Source organism: Cebus imitator, unplaced genomic scaffold (genome assembly GCF_001604975.1).
Source record: "Cebus imitator isolate Cc_AM_T3 unplaced genomic scaffold, Cebus_imitator-1.0 Scaffold309, whole genome shotgun sequence".
Classification (NCBI taxonomy): domain Eukaryota; kingdom Metazoa; phylum Chordata; class Mammalia; order Primates; family Cebidae; genus Cebus; species Cebus imitator.
In genome coordinates this window covers 1,254,477-1,269,955 of record NW_016107624.1, presented here as the reverse complement: position 1 = coordinate 1,269,955, position 15,479 = coordinate 1,254,477, and the positions used below count along the sequence as shown (strand labels likewise).

At 39.4% G+C, this 15,479-nt stretch overlaps 1 protein-coding gene across 8 annotated transcripts in view; it reads right to left on the bottom strand.

Moving 5' to 3' along the window:
• Nucleotides 1-15,479, bottom strand: part of CNTRL (centriolin) — a 98,155-nt gene that overhangs the window by 22,732 nt on the left and 59,944 nt on the right. For all 8 annotated transcript variants that reach the window (XM_037729515.1, XM_017503304.2, XM_017503306.2 and 5 more), the window contains 12 exons: nt 14,419-14,598; nt 13,398-13,514; nt 12,968-13,112; nt 12,416-12,564; nt 9,814-10,003; nt 8,213-8,526; nt 6,051-6,259; nt 3,866-4,058; nt 1,485-1,615; nt 1,205-1,345; nt 976-1,102; nt 44-208 (listed from right to left, as the gene is read on the bottom strand). In XM_037729515.1, the coding sequence (XP_037585443.1) occupies nt 44-208; nt 976-1,102; nt 1,205-1,345; nt 1,485-1,615; nt 3,866-4,058; nt 6,051-6,259; nt 8,213-8,526; nt 9,814-10,003; nt 12,416-12,564; nt 12,968-13,112; nt 13,398-13,514; nt 14,419-14,598 (2,061 nt within the window). The remainder of the gene's footprint in view (nt 1-43; nt 209-975; nt 1,103-1,204; nt 1,346-1,484; nt 1,616-3,865; nt 4,059-6,050; nt 6,260-8,212; nt 8,527-9,813; nt 10,004-12,415; nt 12,565-12,967; nt 13,113-13,397; nt 13,515-14,418; nt 14,599-15,479) is intronic.

The window sequence follows — 15,479 nt, the reverse complement described above, 5'->3', positions numbered from 1 at the left end:
GCACTATCCTAAGACTTTTCAGAAAACCTAATAAAAAACATACCCTAATGTGGTTACACTTCTCAGCTACTTCAGTCTCTCCCATTCTCAGAGCTTTCTGGAGGTCAGCTTTTGCCTGGACCATGCTTCCTTGGAGTAGATGCAGCTCCTCCTTTTTATGCCCTAACTGCCTGTCCAAGACAGCCATCTCCTGCTGCTGACTTGTCACCTGTATTAAAGAAAAGGGAAGAGTAAGTTTGACAAAGGCCATGCAACCCTCAGTGCTAACCTGGAGATAATTTAGTTGTAAGGCAAAATCAAGAGCTAATATCCTAGTTATTCCCCAAGAGTCAGAAAGCCCAGGCAAGGGGTGTGAGGATGAAATGCCTAAAGAAGACCTTGAGCCCACATATTTAAAACCACTCAAATCACAGTGATCACAGTAAGAACAATATCATAATCATGATTATCCCTCAGGTTATGCTTTTCAAAGAAATTTTATTTTTATACCCTAATTCCATTTTGACATCCTTGGTGATGGAAGTTAGAGATTTTTTAAATTTATTCATCTTTAAAATCAAAAATTCATTACATTTTTAAAGATAATACGTATTTGTTTACCAAAAAAGAAAAAGGAAGAAGATCATGCAGCTATCTAAAAGGAAGAAAACAGAAAATGCCCAAAATCCTCCCTTCTCAGATGACCACTTTTGTACCTTGGTATTGACTAAAAATACAACCACAAGTGTTCTTAAAGACATTTAACAGAAATGATTTCATAGAGTATACCATGTTTTGAGACTCACTTTTTTTACTCAAAAATATATTGTATTAAGTTGGGATTCGAATTTAGTTTAGACTTTATGCTTAACAACTATGATACGTAGCCTTATTTATTCTTTTTTACAATTAAACATGTATTACTTTATAATCATAAAACATATGTAGGTTTTAATACTGTGTGAGTTGTTTTTTTCAAGACGTCTATTGCCATACCTGGCTTCTCAGCTTTTCTAGCTCGGCTCTCTTGACCTGAAGAAGTGTCTCAGATTCTTTAAGGACCTGCAGGTGGTGATCCTCATTGCGTTCTGCCATCTCGATGTCTTTTTGCAGTTTCTGAAGCCTACAAAGCACCAGCAGCACTAGAGCAGATCCTAAGGGACTCTAAACCCCAGGGCTGTCTTCCAGCACAAACCCCTTGCAGCCCTATAGAGGCCTTACTTACTCTTCTGTCAGTTTTTCCTTCTTCTTGCTTAAACACTGGAAGTCTGAGTCTTTTGCTGCTACTATTTTGTTTATTTCTTTCAAGATTTCTTCCTGCTTGATTTTGTGCTGCTCCAAATCCTTTGCATCAGCCTGGAGCAATCTAAAACATATTGCTTTATTCCCCCCAGGTCCTGTAGACTGAACGTGCATTATTTATCATAAACCAATTATTATCCTCTTAGAAGCAAACTTTTCATTCATCTCAACATATACATCAATGGCTTAGGGAATCCACCTACCTTAGCTGCTGATCAGCTTTGACAAGGTTAACGGCAGTTTCCTGAGCTCTCCTTTCTAATTCCTCAGCATCTGACTCAGTTTGCAATAAACTTCTCTTGGCATCAGTGAACTTTTCAACAGCATTTTTTGTCTAGGAAAGAAACTGTCATTAAAAGCCATTCAGTTACAATACTCACTCACAGCTATTGGCCATATAAACCAGTACAGTTCTTTTGGAAAACAAGATGATACAGAAAGACATAAAAACGTCCATTCACTATAACTCTAATTCTCGGTAAATAATTCAGAAGCAAAAAACTACTACATAAAAATGCTCATTGTATAATAATATAAAACCTGACAAATAATAATAAATAGGCTAAGTGATAATGCATTAACAAAGTGGAATACTGTGTAGCCTTTAAAATGATCAGATGACAATGTAGCAACATGGAAGAATGTTAATGACATGTTGGCTGAGAAAAATAAATTTAAAATGGCATAAGCACTTAGAGAGCAACTATATAACACTACAGTTGTGTCAACAAAGAAAGACTATACAAAAATAATTACGGTCATTTGAAAGTAGTGGAACTAAAGATGCTTTTTATTTCAAAATAATCTGAATTACTATTATATCATTTTTAAATATTAAAACCATCTACCCAACTAAGTGGCAATGAAATGATTTTACCAAGATTCCCTCCACACACAGATTCTTGCTGTACTCTAGTCATTATCAAGTGAAGTAAAAATGCATTGATCTGATGATGATGTAATTATGGCTGATAAACACAAACATTAAATGCTCTGCAAATATTTAAAATCTTCCTATATAAGATTTTGTAAAAACACTATATATATTTTTTATCAACTTGGATTCTTTTTCTGCCTAACTGAAGAGGCTTAAAACAATGACATCAAAAGTTCCAAAAATAGAGTGTGGTTTGCACTTGGTTGAGCAGTGACTCACCTTCAGCCAAAAAAAAAAAACTGAGGTCTGCCATTGTACTAAAGCCAGAGGAGTCCGTATGTTAAATCTGTCTATTAAATATCTGTGTGGAGGCAAAAGGGTTGGCAAGCACCTGGAGAGCTACATATTTCACTGTACGTCTTTCCATTTCAGATAGCTTTTTTCTGTCAATTTTATCAGCAAAGCATTGGACAAAACTCACTATGCATTCCAGAGGGCCACCAAATAGTTTTTTGTCTCCTTCTATGTCAGGTTTTAACATGTCTAGCACACTCCTTACAAAACGCCACTACTTTCTCTCTCCTCCTCCTTCTTACCAAGCTGCCTCCCTGAGTCATTTTGGGAAGATGAAGGTGAAAGAACTTATCAGCCTTGGTTCACTTACTACCTCTGCCTACTACCAGTGTCACCAATTTTCTTTTGAGGATTTTACATATCTCTATATATTACTATATAATCAAAATATGCCAGTGATATTTTGATGATGTATCATCAAAATAATATATATATTATTATATCAGTGATATTTTTTCCTCCAGTTCTGCTCACAACTATTTTCTCTCACAGTAATCCAACATATGACAACAGAAGTAACAGCTCATCTGAAAAAAGAGGACTTTTTCCATTCTTAATTACTCACAGAATTTGTTTAATAATTTAGTTCCTAGGTAATAGATTGCTATTAATTTAAATAGATTCACATTGAAATAGCAATATAAAAATAATGGTTCCTGAGGTGTTTCATGTGGGTAAGGAACTCTTTTCATCCTGGAATTCTCATTTAACTAAAAGAGCTCTTGGTTGGGTGTGACTCTGGGCCAGTAATGAGCCTCTCTGAGCTACATCAGTAAACCAAGCTAACGTCATCTTACAGGTTGCCAGGAAGGTTAAATGAAACATTTACAAAATGGCCATGTGTAGCCATAGCAGTGGCTCAATAAAAGGTAGCTCCTTTTTCTCTCCAACTTCCCTCTGTATTATAGTCTAAAGAATATTATCTCAGACAAAAAATATTTTGTATCATTATCAACTTGAAGAACAAAGCAATACTTGTGAGGTCCACTGTAGCTTAATAGGAATATAAAGATTGACCTATTTAAAAAAACACAGGTAGTAGAACCCAATCACGTTAAATACAAAATATACACACTAGATAAGGAGGTGGGGTATGCTGTAAACAAAATAACTTCAGGAATTTTGAATATACTGTTTTATTTAATCCATGTTGAAAGGCCTACATATTCTTAGCCTGAATTTACAGATGAGAAAAGCAAAGCCAGGGGACTTAGGAGATTCCAGCTTGGAACCTGGCTGTCTGACTTGGACAACTGTTCTCTCATCACACACATTCTCTTTCTAATCCTTCATGTGGACAGTACGCTGACTCACCCACACTGAGCTCACACCCCAAACCACAACAGGACATACCTTCTCTTTAGTGCTTGAAAGTTCACTCTCAGCCTCTGCCAGGAGTCGGTCAGCTTCCCTGAGCTCTGAGCGACGTTTCAGAAGAGTCTTCTCAATGCACTCAATTTCATCTACAATATCTTCATGATGTTTGAGTGATTTTTCTATTTCTAGTTCAGTCATAAGACTCTCAACATTTCCATCAATGAAGTCCCTAAAAAATAATATACACGCCCATTAAAAGATGTTAAATGTAGACAATATAGTAGCTTAATTACTTAAAAAATGCACAATGATTTTCTAATTTTATATTAAAATAGATAAGAAAGACTGCTACATTTGATTATGTTCAAGGTCTATGTTTACCATTTTACAAACATGGAATTCTTATTGGCAATAAAGGTATAATATGTAAAATGTAAGATACAGAATTGTTTCTCCTTTTAACAACAAAGATTATTGTGTTGTCAGCACTTTACCAAGAAAATGCTGATACTTCTGTTCTTCTGAGATATAAAAATAAAGCAAACCACTACCACAGCATTCATCCATTCCCTCAAAACTATCCTTCAAGGGTCAGTTGCTGTCCTGATGACTACCTGATTTTGTGATTTATTCCATTCAGCTAGAGTAAAACTCTAGTGACAACATTTGACGCATTAGAAACCATGACACACAATTCAATATCTTAACGCTAACATGACAAAATTATTTGAAAACTGGATTATCTATGACTGCATGACAGAAAAATATGAAAATAAATTCAACATTTAACAGACTCTCTTTAAATGAAAGCATACGTATGATTTTTACTTTCTTCTTGGAACATTTTTGTGTTATCCAAATTTCCTAGAATAGTACTTATTACACTTTTATAACTATGAAAAGTGGCAATCCTACCACCCTATCATCTCCCTCAGAAAAACCTCGAAATAAAAAAATGCCACTCCCCAATGCGTTTACCCATAAAAATAACAGATATAACCATTCGCCTACCCTTCAAACGTGTTGTCCCTTTCTTTTAGGTGTGGCCCTTGCTTTCCCTTGCCAGGACCATTAGTCACATGTCTGCTGCTAGATGGCAGTGACCACATCCTACTTACCTGTGTCCTCTGCAGGCCTCCCTACCACCTTGGGGCCTGGGCCAGGCTGGGTTAAATGACAAAAACTGGGGAACTGTCACAATTCATGGAGTACTGCAAAAAATAGGCTGTTGCATAATTAACCCAATCAACAGATGTTGCATTCATTAACTGACCCTATGACAGGTGCCGGGACACAGAGATGGAGGTCCAGCTACTGGGCTCCTCACAACATTGTATGAACCATGCTATGTCCAAAGTTGCTAACCTTGAATTGTGGGTAGCTGAGAAAAGGCTTTTAATGAGAAAAAAAAAGGGAGGGTATCTCTGACCTTTATTTTGAAGACAGGAGTCAGCAGGGAGAACACAGTACATGCAGAAGTGTGGGGGCAGGAGAAAACATGGTGCTTGGAGAAACCACAGGAAAGTAAGTGGGCCAGACTAAACACTGATATAAAAAAAAGACAGGTGGGGATCAGATGGAGAAGGGTGGTATATATTCTGATGGGACTAAGAATCACATGGGAAAGTGAAACAGTCAGATTTGCAGTGTGTCAAGATAGAGTGGAGACCAATATGGAGTGGAGACCAATATTGTCAGTGGAGAGACAACATGGAAGGCCAGTGTGGAAACTATTACAATGGCCAGGATAAGACTGATTAAAAGCTAGAGAAGGGGAGATGACAGAAAGGGACCAGTTTGAGAGCTCTCTGGGTGCAGAGTCAGCAGGATTTAGAGACCAACTGGAAGCACAGGAGAGTATGGGAAGGGGAAGAGCTGAGAACCCCTGCCATATTTTTAGCAGCGGGTAACTGGAGAGGGGAAATGCTTACACCACTCTCCAAGAGGACTACAAGAAAAGCTGATTTGTATTATTGGCTGAGAGAACTCAGACCTGTACTGCTCAATATGGTACTTAATATGCGGCTATTAAATTAATTGAAATTAAATTCTGTTCCTCAGTTCCATAAGCCACATTTCAAGTGCTCGACAGCCATATTTAGCTAGTGGTTACTGTTTTGGACAGAAGATCAAGAACATTCCAAAGTTATAGAAAGTTCTATTCAACAATGTTAATGAACTAGTATCAAATTTGTCTGAATTATAAAAATGTATTAATTACTTTTGCTGTTGACGTTTCTGAACAGTTCTATGTAATTCTTCTATTTCATGCTCTAAGCATTTCTTCTCTTGCAAAAGATCATCAATATTATGATGCAGTTCTTCCATTTCTTTCTCAGACTGCCACTTCGATGCTCTCATCCACCATCCTTTCCGTCTCTTTGATTTTAAATGCTGCATTATGTCTTCTAATCTAGAAACTTCATTCTCCTGAATGAAGAAGGGGAAAAAAAAATGCAGTGCTGGAACATTACAGGACGTTTCCTGTCTTTCCTGCCAAAAGCTGAAATTAACTGTGGTTAAAGTGGTATCAATGACCCAAAAAATGATGGTAGATTCTAAGACTTTGGTATAAAAACTTAAATGTCATGGATGAAATTGATGGACAAATAGAACCTTTAATTTTTCCATCAGTCCAACTACGATTCAGAAACATGTGCCACGTGTCTCGTGGATAAACTCTGCCTCCAAGGTTCAGTGTCTAGCAGAAGATACAGACAGAGGCCACTCCCTCCTCTGGACACATGGGAGAAAAGTTGTCCAAGAAGATTGCCTAGAAGAAGAGGTGTTTTGCCTGGGTTTTGAAGAATGAATGAAAAGGGAAAGACCTAGGCTGAAGAAATAACATATGCAAATGTAGGGAAGTATAAAAGTGCACCTGAGAAACTATGTAAACAGTTGGGTAAGTTGGGATAGTAAAAGAACCAGTTCAAGAGATTATCAATAAATGCTGAATAGAAAGAATTGTTACAAATCAAAATGTGCAAGAAAAAACTGCAAGAGAATGTGCGTAACTATAGTTAACCATGTAAATGCACACAGGCCCTCTAAAACTAGTCTGATCTATTACAAGGGACTGGCAACTTGATTCTCAGGTGTCCTAGTCCTTTATTTTCTACTCCGTCTGCCGAGAGGGGAAGGAAAAAACAAAGCCTCCAGGTTTCTGAGTCTGAATGAGGAGCTTAGGCTGCATTTTACTTCTTTAGAACCAAAAAGTCAGAAAGTAATCTAGCAAGGCTGGGCCTAGTGGCTCATGCCTGTAATCTCAGCACTTTACAGGTCAGGCAGGTGGATCACTTGGGGTCAGGAGTTCGAGACCAACCTGGTCAACATGGTGAAACCCCATCTCTACTAAAAATACAAAAATTAGTCAGGCATGGTGGGTACGTGCCTGTAATCCCAGCTACTCGGGAGACTGAGGCAGGAGAATCGTTTGAACCCAGGAGGTGGAGGTTGCAATGGGCCAAGATCACGCCATTGTACTCCAGCCTGGGCGACAGAGCAAGAGTCTGTCTCGAAGAAAAAAAAAAAAAAAAAAAAAAAAAAAAAAAAAAAAAAAAGGAAGTAATCTAGTGATTAAGAAATAGTCATTTCTTAAACTATAGCCCAAGAACAAGAGATACAGTAAGAATTTACAGTCAGGTACGGTACCTACAAATATAGAAATGTTGGATAGCAATTAAAATACTGTTTAAAAACATTTGTAAAAGCATGGGCAAATGCTTATGACATTAAGTAGGAAAAACAGAATACAAAATATTGTGTAAGGTAAAATATAAACTAAGAAAATAAATAATAAATAAATCCCACCACCTAGAGATAATCCCCACCAAAACCTTATTGTATGCTGTCCATACATGTGTGCATACCCATGCACACACATATATATATGTGTATACACACGTTATACATATATGTATGTGTGCAAGTACAGGCACTAGTATGTGAATATGTACATATGCAATAATATAACACTTGTCAATAGAAAAATATATAAGCTTTGTAAAAATGGTTAATTTCTGGATTGAAAACATTTCTGTTATTAAATGGCTAAACCAGATTTGTAGGCTGGCCTAAGACCTAATTCTTGTACATGGTACTTTTGGGGTTTTTTTGTTTTGTTTTTTGCTGTTACCCAGATTGTCCTTGAATTTCTGGGCTCAAGAAATCTTGCTTCAGTCTCCTGAATAGCTCAGACTATAGGCACATGCTACTGCTTGTATAAGAGAATTTTAGTAAGAATGCTTGCACAGTTCTAAACATCAGCCTTACAAAAACACTTTTGCCATATAATCCAGTCATAAACAGATAAACTAATTATATAACCTTATCAGTCACCCATGAAAGCAGTGTAGAAACAGAGTTCTATGTCTTTCCACTTACTAAGTGATGGTGTTCTGGGACGTTGCAATGCAGAACACCCATAGGAATGAGGGGGACGGAGAAGTTTGGGGGTGGAGGCCCATATACCATGGGGGCCCCAGCAGGAGGTGGGCCATAAACAACAGTGCCAGGGGTGAGAGGTTGGCTATTGTTTGGCAAGGGAGGAGGTAGTGCATACAGGGCCATGCCCTGGGGTACAGGAGAACCATCAGGAAGCACAGTATACATCATGTATCCAGGAGGAGGCACAAATGGGGGTTCTTCTTGGTCATCCAGCTCACTCTCTTCCTGGCTATCTCCTCCACTGTCTGCATCTTCAAAGAAATAAACAGAAGAGTTTATTAAACAAAAGAGTGTATCACCCCCATGGTTTACCAGGTAAACAAATTTAGTAGAGAACAGCAGCATTTAAGCCAACATACTGGAGATGTGAGAATAAAACTCTGAAAAAAAGGTCAAAACTATTTTTGAAAAGCAGATTGAAACATGGATTCAAAGTATTTTCTATGGCTAATACTTGAGTTTTTCTTAGGTTTATCTGTTGGTTTGTTCCTGCATTCGTTAATTTATTCATTAATTAATTAAGTGACCACTGGGTGTTTAATTCACACTACATACAACATTTAACAGCACTCAGTGTTTACCAATGTCATAACATATAACACTCTCCAATGTGACAGCTTACTAACTTATCTGCCCTAAAAGCAGGACATATGTTTGCTGATCACTGACAACAGAGAACTCAGCACACAGCAGGCACTCAGTAAACACTTCCTGGCCATGTGTGGTGGCTCACACCTGTAATCCCAGCACTTTGGGAAGCAAAGTGGGCAGGTCAGTTGAGGTCCGGAGTTTGAGACCAGCCTGTCTGGCATGGTGAGACTCCCATCTCTACTGAAAATACAAAAATTACCCAGGTGTGATGGTGCGTGCCTGTAACCCCAGCTACTTGGGAGGCTGAAGCACGAGAATCACTTGAACCTGGGAGGTGGAGGTTGCAGTGAGCCAAGATTGCACCACTGCACTCTAGCCTGGGCAACAGAGCAAGACTCCATCCCCACCAAAAAAAGTTCCTGAATGAACAAATCCTCAGAAGGTAGTATTCACATTTTACAGATTAACAGTTTCAGAGCAGCTAAATAATCAGCGTAAGACCACATAGCTAATAAGTGAAAAGATTTACTCAGGTCTGACTCTTTCCCTGGAACTTTGAAAGATAGACCCATAACACTTCATTTTAGGAGGGTGAGATTAAGGCCATGATGCAAGGATACAAGACACCATGCTCCAGTACAGTCTAAGAGACTGCTTAGTCAGCATGGGTGAAGCAGGGTAGAAGGCAGCTCCATTTAGGTGCATTGTTTGAGGACCTGGGTGTTGCTGAAGGATGAGTAGGCATCAGTATGGGAGGGTAAGGAGGAAGGACATTCCAGACAGGGTTTAAAACTCAACAGGAGGTTGTTGGCCAAGACCAGATAGGTCACAGAAAACCTCACAGAGTTAGCTAAGGAGTCTAGACTGCATCTTAGGGATTTAAGGGAATCAATAAAAGGTTATTAAATAGGCAAGAGAATGCAACTTTCCTATGTGATTTGACTTACCTCTATTTGGAAACAATTTATGTAACCCACTCCTGATGGGAGAATAAACCCAATATCCTGAGGCAGGTGGAGGTCCACTGCCTTCTTTCCCATCCTGCTGCCCAGGGCGTGGTTTTCTAACAGGAGTTGAGGCTGTGTACTTAAGGCCGACACCAGAGTCCCTGGTGGCCTGGGAACTATGGCTAGAAACCTAAAACAAATGACAGCAGAGCACACTATCTATTAAAAGCAGAAAGGCTAATTTTAAGAAATGTCAAAGTCTAGAGCAATGTTGAAATGTGGCAAGGTTGAGAAAGAACTTGTTTTCTTTTCATTATCCTCATTTTTCATGGAAGTGAGGTGATTACACAGTCACATAAACTGCAGTTACATACACAATTCAGCTTATTAACATCCCTCTGGACTTGATCGACATAGCAAGTATCATGGAAGCCATGCAGAAAGGAGGACTGTGTGTAATTGCTGGGGTCACATCAGACTGGTCTGTGAAAGTGACGGGCTCAAAGTGTGGTGAAAGCAGCCAAACTAATGTCTATCCTTTCAAAAGCTATTTTTAAATATCCACCTCCTATCCTGCCTTTTGGAACAATTTTCTAGAAATAACATGTCTTCGGCCAGACCAAAATGGGAAAAGCATATCATCTGGCTGTTTGACTGGGTTAATTTTATGCAGCAACTCCCCAAGAGAGAGAAATGAAAATAAGTTCTCCATAGTAATCAGGCTCCTGGGTGTCAGACTCTCTTCTCCCTGTAGTCATTTTTCCTAGTGATTTTTTTGTTTTGTTTTGCTTTGTTTTTAACCTCATCCTTGATGGCCCAGTGACTAAGGCAAAGGAAACCAGTGAACTTTCAAAGAAATCTGGGGACACCAGTCTTCTGCTGTCCGGGGAGCTTGGCAAGGCTTTAAAGCTCTATTCTGCTGACCTCCTTCTCCTTACCAGTCTGTAGGTCCATCATCTAAACCCTCATCCAGATCAGGCTTATATGTTGTGCTCTAATTTATACTGCTTCTACCTCCAGCTCTGGTTGCGCCAAGGAGTTGGCTTCCTTTAGGATTTCTGGGAGAATCTAAGATTCTGCTCTTCAGGGGTCTGGTTAAGTCTATATAGCCCTGGGATCCTAGTGTGTCTGAGCTGCTTCTCCCTGACTACTGCTCATCAGCTGATGCTAGCAGGATGGCACCAGGCCCCTCTGCTTTGGATGAATATAGCCAACAGTCTTCTCCTCACTTCCTACATTCAGGCCCCAGTCTTCTCACTTTCCACATTCAGGTCCCAGGCCCTGATCATTTCTCTTTAACATCCTTTAATCTCATCTCCTCTTTCCCAGCTCCACTGTAATCTAGCTCTGGCTTCTACTCTTTACCTGAATCAATTCAAAGAGCCCCACGGAAAGCTCATCCTACCACAAGTCTGGTCTCTATACTAGCCAGAATATTACTCCTAAACTATAACTCTGATCATGTAGTACACAACCCATTTCCCATGGCCTATATAATTAAGTGTAAGAGATTCTAAGCCCCGTTTTAAAAAAAAGCATGACTCCAGGCTGGGCATGGTGACTCACGCCTGTAATCCCAGCACTTTGGGAGGCCGAGGTGGATGGATCACCTGAGGTCAGGAGTTCAAGACCAGCCTGGCCAACATGGCAAAACCCCATCTCTACTAAATATAAAAATTAGCCAGGTGTGGTGCTAGGTGCCTATAATCTCAGCTACTCAGAAGGCTGAGATAGGAGAATCGCTTCAACACAGTAGGAAAAGGTTGCATGGAACTGAGATCATGCCACTGCACTCTACCCTGGGTGACACAGCAAGGCTCTGTCTCAAAAAAAAAAAAAAAAAGCACGGCCTCAATCTACGTTTCAGCTTCATCTTTCACTGCTCCTGTAAACCTTCTAGCCCCACAAAGCTACTTGTCTTTGCTAAGCCAATAACTCTCCTTTTCCATAAAGCTGTTTCCTCCCTCCTAAAAGTCCATCTCTCACTGCTTGTTAAGTGCTGACTTCACAACCCTGCTTTTGAAGCATTCCTTCCTGAACTTCCCATCAGATGAATCCTTAACACCTCTTTGCAACCATAGAATGCAGGTCAGGTCTGTTGTCACAGGCATATCACCATTTTGCAATTATGCTGGCATGGCCAATGAGCTCTTTGAGAGCAGGGGCTTTACCACTTTATCATTCATTGTGATGCCCCACCACTGCCCAGCACTTGGCCTAGGCTTCAGTAAGCACTGAATGAATGTTTGTCAAAACGACTTGAAATCCAGGTGCCTTTTTTTTTTTTTTTTTTTGGTTGGAGACTCTGCACAATTCTATGCCCATTTCAGTGGGCTCTTTGGGCTTTAGTCACCATTTCCCCTTACATCATGCTCATTCAGGGATCCTACCACATACCACCTGAGTATGAACAGCCAACTGCCACCTTCCCCAAGAAGGCCCTATTTTCATCTCAAATATTAAAAACACTGTAGAACCTCAATGCATGGCTTAGCATAGAAATGTTGTTTTTGGTATCTGTTCATAAATTTGGGGAAGGGGATGATGTCACATTTTCTTCAAGAAAATTCAGTACACATTCCCAACACCACAGAATTCCTACTTTTGATGATGGTGGCGGTGGCATAAAGTACCAATAGCCTCGTCTTTTGAAAGGATCTGCCATGCTGCTGATGTAATCATTCTGATAAGAAACTTCACGTCGAAGTTCAGCAATTTCTTCTAAAACATTTTCAAAGCCTCCTTTGTTGTCTATAAGGAAAAGTCATTCTATGAAATTGATATAAAATCATTTACTTCTTTTCTTTCTCAAAATAAAAAAGCGATTCCATGAGAGCCAATGAATTTTATCAGTTCCTCAAAGCTGACTTTCAGTCTGCTCTTTGGTAAGTCAGAAAAAGCAAATAAACTGATTTGTAAACATTCTTGCTTTTGAAATTACAATATGAAACTCATTTTTACAACCAAGTCCCCCAATAACACACTTACACAAAATACTTTTAAAATTATTTGATTTTACTTATTAAGCTAATTACCACAGCTCTCTAAATCAGGCACGGAATTGATTTGTAACAGTTAAAAGTAAAAAACAAATGAGATGATTTGATTTTACAACTACAAAACCACTGCCAAAAATCAAAGTCCAATACTTTACCAATTCCGGTGAGGTCTAATATATTCTTCAGTCTTGCAATCTCTGTCCTTTGTCGTTCCATTGTCTCATTCAGTTTCTCAATTTCTAGCACCTGTGAGTTTGCTCCTCCAGTACCGACACCTGTTTTCTCCATCTCAAGTTGAAACTATTTTAAAAATCACATATACAAAGTTGTCAATGAATTCATTTTTTCCCAAATACATTTATCCTTTCAACTTGATGATGATTCTATAATATTTATTTATACTTTCCCAGTGAGGAAACTGCATTACTTGAAACTGCACTAAGCCTAGCACACAGTAAAGGATAAAGTACAGATTAACTATTGATTGCACTTCAGAATTCTTTGAGACATCACCTACAGTAATTTTGTCTTTTAGGAACTTGTAAGAATCCAATAAAGAGAAGGTCTCTGGGTACCAACACTGACCTGCTCCTCCTTCTGCCTGAGAAGATTCTGCAGGAGTTCGATCTCAGCTTCTGCTCGGGTCAGATCCCTGGCTGCATGTGCTGCCTTTCTGCTGAACTTCTCTGCTTCCTGTAACTCCTACTGGGACAGAGGTATGAGAAAGACATTGCTGCTATTTCTTCATTTCTTCCTCTTGGATTGATTCCTCTGCTTTCACCACATTGCCCACCCAGCTGTCCATGCAAATATGGCCCCAAGCCCCACCTTCTCTTGTGTTGTTCCCATTGTAGGGCAGCCTACCCAGCCCCCAATCCCAAGGTGCTGCATCAGAAAGAACAAAGGCTAATTTTTTTACTTTTTCACTTTTACTACAGTTTTCCATAACTATGTCTCTCTGGTCTCTCCTCATTAGATTTTTGTCTCCTATAATCTGCTATCTTAATCTCACTAGCATTTGCATCCTATAAAGCACAGTAACAGACTTTAGCTCAGTAAGGAATCATACTATGAAGTAACATATTTTCACATGACTGCACAACATGAAAAATTTCAGATAGGGATTATATGACAATCCTTCAAGAACCCTTGTCCAGGTAGGTATTGATAGCTACCTCCCCAAGCAGATTACTACCCTTAAAGGTAGGGATAATATGTTTATATGATGATTCCTTTCAGGGCTCAGTAGAATGCAGGATCCATGGCAGCACAAAATAAATTATTAGGGGTTGTGATGAGGGAACATAATCTTTATGTAAGGTCTGACCATGCCATGAGTGGCATGGTAATCTCTGTGACCTGCACATACACCTCAGATGAGTTCCTGGAAGAAACCATCAACCCCTGCGGCGCCTAACCGACTTGAGACATTCTTGTATTGTTTCTTATTCCGGCTTCAATTGACAAGGCCATTGGACTTTAAACAGACAACTTTACAGTGGTTTATAAAATAACCAATGTCTATAAGAAGATCAATAATACAAGTTGCTATGTTTTCTGACAGCAGCAGCATTGATGGAAACCTGTTCTGTACATGTGAACTCACCTCTGCTCGCTCCTGGTTAATTTTCATAACAGTTCCATGAAGGGACTTCAGCTGGTCCTTGGCAATGGTGAGCTCAGCTGTGGCTAGCTTATCAGAGGTGGCCACAGCTTTCTTTAGTTTTTTCAGTTCTTTATCTAAACCAAAAAATTGCTCCTGAGATTTGGCATCTTCAAGTTTCTTCTAAAATAAAAGAAACATTAAGCAGATGAATCATTTGCTAGGAATGAATTCAGATGTAAGATCCAGGAGGGCAGGAACTCTGTTCACTGCTGCCTAGAACAATACTTGATGCACAGGAGGTACTCCAGAAATATCCACTGAATAAATCTTAGTCAAGAATCTCAGTGGTCATAACTTCATCCATTCATTGGAAAAACATTTCCTGGCACTACCACCAAGACATGGATGGATCTGCCTTTGAAATCACTGAATTAGGCCCTGGGCATAGGTGGTATGAAAGAATTTGGCATTTTTGAGAAACTGAAAGGAGAAGCACAGTGAAAAAGGAGAGATCTAAACAGAGGCAAATCATGTAGGCCTCATAGGCTTAAGAATTTTGGCCTTTAACCTAAGAACAATGGAAGCTACAGGAAGGGAGACTGATTACAACCACTTGACATTTCAGAAAGCATCTTGGCTGCTGTGTAGAGCAGGGTCACGAGTAGGTGACAGATCAATCAGACAGCCACACCAATCATCCAGAAGTGAGATGATGACAGCACAAGGGTCTAGCATCAGATAAGGAAAGAGGACATATAATCCAGAAATATTTTAGAGATGGATTCAATAGGACTTGGGAACTGATGGGCTCTCAATGAAGGATGAAGCAAGTCATTCACTGCGGCTGGAAGAAAGCAGATGGAAGAGTGTGAAGAATGAGAAGTTGTGAAACTGTAAGACATGGGAGAGAAAGCTCACCATAGGAAAGGGTCATGTTGTCCGTTTGAGATTGGTAATCGTTAAGCTTATAATGACACCACTATGCTGGATGGGCAATTTTTTTCTCCAGGAATACCCAGCGTAAGTGCAGGCCCAACGAAAAGCAGAGTTTTGTCAGGGAA